The sequence below is a fragment of the Microtus ochrogaster genome, unplaced genomic scaffold, assembly GCF_000317375.1.
Source record: "Microtus ochrogaster isolate Prairie Vole_2 unplaced genomic scaffold, MicOch1.0 UNK32, whole genome shotgun sequence".
NCBI lineage: Eukaryota > Metazoa > Chordata > Mammalia > Rodentia > Cricetidae > Microtus > Microtus ochrogaster.
Window position 1 is genome coordinate 3,010,458 of NW_004949130.1, and position 5,851 is coordinate 3,016,308.

The following is a 5,851-nucleotide window of genomic DNA, read 5'->3' on the forward strand; positions in this document are numbered from 1 at the left end:
ACCACCACCACCAGGCTATACCTGGCTTTTTAATTAATTAATCTTAATTAATTAATAACTACTGGTTTGTTTGTTAAAAAGTAAGAACTGGCTAGGCCGTGGTAGGGCACGCCTTTTATCCCAGAATTTAAGAAGCAGAGGCAGATAGACTTCTGTGAGTTTGAGGACAGCCTGGTCTACGAGAAAGAGTTCTAAGACAGTCAGAGCTATTTTACTTAAGTCATGGATATACCAAGCCTTTGGCAATACTGCACTCATGATACAAATGCTAATAGCAAGACAGCAATAGCAATGCTAGCCAGCATTTTAAAAGTCCTTCCTGGGTGTCCTTCCTGCTGAGCCCCTCACAAGCAGTATCTAATTTCATACATGTCTTTGAAATAGTTACCAGTTTCTGTGACATTCTCTAGCACAGAGTGCTCTGTCTTACTTCAGCAGTACGTGGATTACAGGCCTGCTCCTGTGCCCAAGTACTAGTGGCATTCACATTTTAAAGCTGGGCAGCTAAGGCATCGAGCGGTTTAGCTGACTGAAGTCCAGCACTCTTGGTGCTGGAGGAAGGGTGAAGCTAGCTTCTGAGAGTGTGGGACATTGTGACCATGCCCTTAACTGACCACAAACCTGCTTCCTGTTCCAAATATTTGTGGACTACAGGTACATGCCATCACAGCTGGATTCCTTTTACATTTTAAATAAATTCAGAACTTTGGAGTTATAGGCAGCAGTTTGTGTCATAACACCTAAAACTTGAAGTCTAAGGCACTTTTGCCCACATGGTAGAATGAGAAAATTGACATTTAAAAGTTGTCCTCTGCCAGGCATGGTGGTGTATACCTTTCATCCTTACATCCTTATGGGAGCGAGGCAGGCAGATCTCTGAGTTCAAGGCCAGCCTGGTCTACTGAGTTCCAAGACGACCAGGACTACACAGAGAAACCCTGTCTTGAAAAACAAAACAGCAAAAACAGAAAGTTGCCGTGACCTCCACACACACTCCATGGCCTGTGCACACACAAGCAGAATCATACTCCATGGCATATGTGACATGCAGGCACACATACTTCACAGCACACACACACTCCATGGCAAGTGTGCATCCATAGACACATCCACATCACAGCAAGTGTGCACACAGGCATACAGTCCATAGCATGTGTGCACACAGGCACACACACACACACACACACACACATCAATTTAAAAAGAGCACATTCATGACTAAGTGGAGATTTGCAGATGTGAAGGAAACTCCTAAGATTAGAGGGAAAGGGTAGGAACTGGAGAGAATGTTCTAGAGTCAGAGATGGTGTTCCAGAAAAGGCACAGAAGTGTTCCTTTTCAGGATCGGGGGTATATCTCCGTAAAATACATGCTTAGCATGCAGGAGGCCCTGGGCCCCAAACAGTGCTCCTACTGTCAAAAAGCTCTTTGTGTCATGTGCCGCTCCAGCATCTCACCCCCTCTGTGGCTCTCCACTCCATCTCTGCCTCCTCAGTGCTGGCTTATAGATGTCCACCTTGTCTGTTACACTGGCACTGGGCCCTGCACAGCAAACGCTACCCACTGAGCCATCTCTCCAGCCTGAATTTGGATTTTGTAATGAAATTTAGTAGGAGAAGCAGAACGTTTTTATCTTTGGTGTGCTGTGTGTGTACATGTTTATATGTGTGAGCACATGTGTTCCCTGGCATGAGTGTGGTGGACAGGATAACCTCAGGCGTAGGTCTTGGCCCTCCACCTTGTGAGACAGGCTTTCCTTGTTTGGGGCTCCTGTGCGCACCAGGCCGTGGACTTCCAGGGATCCTCCTGCATGCAGAGGAATGCTGGGATTGCACACATGGGACAGCACATCTGACTTTGTGTGGGTGCATTAGCCGCCCATCTGTTGCTGTGATGAACCATGACCCAAAACAACTTCTAGAAGGGCTTATTTGGGTTTAGGGTTCTAGAGAAAGGGTCCATAATGGCAGGGAGGCATGGAAGCAGACCGCTAAAGCCTGAAGCCGAGAGCCAACTCAACAGCAAGCACAGCTGGGGGAGTGAGCAGGAAGTGGGGGGAGATTATAAACTTTCAAAGCCTGCCCCCAGTGATGTCCATCCAGCGGGGGCACAAGGGCACACCACTGCTACCACTACCTCCACCACAACCTCCTCCTCTCCCCCACCCCATCCCAAAGACCAGGTTTCCTTGTTTAGCTCTGACTGTCCTAGATCTCACTCTGTAGACCAGGCTGGCACTGAACTCACAGAGATCCACCTGCCTCTGCCTCCCTTGTGCTGGATTAAAGGCATGCACCACTATGCTTGGCAAGGCCATACCTCTTAAAGATGCCAAAACCTTTACAAACACCGCTACCATCTAGGAACCAGATATTAAAATACATGAGCCTGTGGGGGACATTTCTCATTCCAACCACCACAGTGATTTCTGGGAATGCGACCTGAGCTGGGGTTCTCAGGCTTGTACGGCAGCCCCCTGCCCATAAGCCGTCTCCAGGCTGGGACATGCATCTTTTTTTTTAAAATTTAGATTTATTTATTTTATGAAGGTTTGCCTGTGTGTATGTATATATACTATGCATATACCTGGTGCCACGGAGGCCAGAAGAGGGCATTAAATAAATCCCCTGAAACTGGAATTACTGATGGTTAGGAGCTGCCATGTGGGTGCTGGGAATTGAACTTAGGTCCTATGCAAGAGCAGCCAGTGCTCTTCCCCTGAGCCATCTTCCCAGCTCTCAACTTGGACATTCTTGCTGCAACATATTTCTTAAGAGAATAGTTTATTTTATAGACTACAAGCTAATAAAGTCTAGAAAGAGCAACTTCATATAAATGGTAATACATGGAGTTATAAGTGAGCAGCAATTCATTATGTCTAAGAAGTGACATTTTTCCCTAAATTCTCTCTAACTTCAGTATAGCCTCCTCTCTTTTTTCATTATTTGTTTTCCAGGTGAAAGACCAAAGAAACCCGTTCCTCTTCAGGACCAGACTGTCAGGGATGAGAAAGGAAGGTATAAACGCTTTCACGGCGCCTTTAGTGGCGGCTTCTCCGCAGGATACTTCAATACTGTTGGCTCTAAAGAAGGTACGGTGCTACAGACGCCAGAGGACCACTCAGGCATGATTGCTAGGGCTCAAGGTTCCCACTCCGAGGTTTGCTTTGGGTAGCTCAGGCTGCCTCCCATGTTCTGGGTGACAGGCATGGCCTACCATGTCCAGATCCCCTCCTGGCTTTACAAAATAAAGTTGTTTAAGTATTCTGGTGCACACACCATAGAACACAGAAATGTTCTGTGAACATCTGGGGTGCTGTTGGAAGTGAAGAGCTTTCCTTCTACATTATGGAAAATGGGGAGATTCCAGCAGGTGATAAAACCAGATAGTGACTTCTGTTTCTTCTGACTTTGCCATAAGTGCCTTCAGGCAGACTCTCAGCTACTCACGGCTGCCTCTGACTCGGTGACTAAGGACTGGTGTCACAGGGATTTTGCAGATGAGGCAACCGGGGTCATAGAGGTTAAGGAGCCTCAGTAACATCAGAACTACCCAGGAACCACCTGCCACAGGACTGTAACACACAGGCTACTGCCTGCTCATAACCTGGAGAAAAAGAAATTAAAATGTCACACTAGATAGTCTAATCAATTATGTATTCTCCCCTCCCCTTCCCTTCCCTTTCCTTCCCTTCCTCCCTCTCTCTCTCTCTTTTGAGACAGGGTTTCACTATATCGAGCAGGTTAACCCAGATCTTGCTATGTAGACCAGGCTGGTCTTAAACTCACAGAGATCCACTTGCTCTGCCTCCTGAGTGCTGAGATTATAGGTGTTTTCCACCACCAAGTTAACTTGAATGATTTTTTTTTCCATTTATTTATTTTTTGATTTTTTGAGACAGGGTTCCTCTGTGTAGTCCTGGCTGTCCTGGAAAACCCTTTGTAGACCAGGCTGACCTCAAACTCACAGAGATCCACCTGTCTCTGCCTCCCAAGTGCTGGGATTAAAGGCCTGTGCCACCACCCAGTTAACTGAATGATTCCTTATTTAGGTACTGGGGATAGAACCCAGGACCTCGCTGCAGGGTAAAACAGGCATTCCATCCCTGAGCTGCATATCTAGTCCCCATACTGTCATGTAAGAGGAACACCACAAACTTGAGGCTAGTCTGGTCTACCGAGTGAGCTCCTGGCTAGCCAGACTCCATCTTAATAAACAAAAGCAAACAAACAGCCTACGAAATACTGTCTAGGATCGTAACGGTCAGAATTCCTTTCCTTCCAGGATGGACACCTTCTACCTTCGTGTCTTCAAGACAGAACAGGGCAGACAGGTCTGTTCTTGGACCTGAAGATTTTATGGATGAAGAGGTGGGTCAGGCAAGGACACGAGTGTCCTTGGTTGTGGCACCTTCCCTCTGCCCAGAAAGTGCAGCAGAAGCTTTCCTGCTCATCCTGAGGCTTTCGCTTGTAGATGTTTGCGGTGCAATGTCCTCTGCACCAGTGACTTCTCCATCACTCAAGTCGTGTCGTGCTGGGGGCAGCGGGAAAGTCTCCGAAGTCAGGAATGTCATATACTGGCAAATGTCCTTAAAATCTCCAGTTGCCCTTACAGCATCCATGGTGCTGAGCCTGTGGCTTTTCACAGTCACCCTGAAGCCTCCCATGGTTTATGGAACTGAGAGCTAGGGTAAATCAAACTCCTGTGACCTTAAAACCTAGGCATGGATTCAACCCTGAGCACAGTCAACTATGATAAAACAGTTAGCTGTACGCTACCAGGGGGAAAAGGAGGCCTTTCAAAACAGAACAACTGAGTCTTGCTATGTAGCTTAGGTTGGCTCTGAACTTGCAACCCTCCTCCTGCTTCAGCTTCCCCTGTAGGATCACAGACAATTGCTACCATATCTGACTTCTCTCTCTCATCTCTTGAAGTTTTTATTGTTTATTTAATGCATATAGGTGTTTTGTCTGCGTGTATGTATGCACATCAGTAGGTCATTGGATTACATGGGACTACAATTACAGTTACATATAGTAACTGTCAGTTACTATATGGGTGCTGGGATCAAACCCAGATCCTCTCGAAGAACAGCCAGTGCTCTGAACCATTGAATCTTCTCTCCAGTACCCAGAGTTCTCTCTCTCTCTCTCTCTCTCTCTCTCTCTCTCTTGCATATCTATAGTAAAGTAATCTCTTTAAAACTTTGTTGTTTTTGTTGTTGTTTTGTATGTGTGTGTGTTAGTACAAGTGCATTTGTTGCATGTGTGTAAATGAACTAATTCTGTTTTCTTTTCTTCTTTGGAGGATCTTAGTGAATTCGGGATAGCACCTAAAGCAATCGTTACCACAGATGATTTTGCTTCCAAAACCAAAGACAGAATACGGGAGAAAGCCAGGCAACTGGCAGCCACTGCTGCCCCTATTCCTGGAGCCACGCTGCTCGATGATCTCATCACACCGGCAAAGTGAGAAGAGTTTCATTCCGGGCGTCGGTGCTTTGCACACATGTGGTGATCTATCTCAGGGCTAGCTCAGCTACAGGTGCAGATGCTGTCTGCCTGGGAGTCTAAGTGAAGAAGGGGCTTCACACAGAATGTCTCCCGTGATCACTGCAGTACAATCTCCTAGAGCTCCAGCTACCAGCCAGCCGCTGGGTTCCTAGCTGGAAGGCTGTTAGGAGCTGGGGTGGCTTCCCTTCCCCACCTTCCTCACAGGCCTTGTGGGTTCAACCCTTCTTGTACCTTCCCGTCCTTCCCCATCTTCTCCCCTCCCCCTTTCTACTCTTACTCCCTCCCCACCTCCCATCCCCTCCTCTCCTTATCTTCCTTTCTCCTCACCCTCAGCTTGA

The 5,851-nt window shown here is 47.1% G+C and overlaps 1 protein-coding gene across 1 annotated transcript in view; it reads left to right on the forward strand.

The window, feature by feature from the left end:
• Gpatch1 (G-patch domain containing 1) overlaps positions 1-5,851 on the forward strand; it is a 44,654-nt gene that overhangs the window by 6,938 nt on the left and 31,865 nt on the right. Inside the window, exons 2-4 of the mRNA XM_005368420.3 lie at positions 2,957-3,091; positions 4,285-4,370; positions 5,308-5,468. Coding sequence (XP_005368477.1) covers positions 2,957-3,091; positions 4,285-4,370; positions 5,308-5,468 — 382 coding nt within the window. The remainder of the gene's footprint in view (positions 1-2,956; positions 3,092-4,284; positions 4,371-5,307; positions 5,469-5,851) is intronic.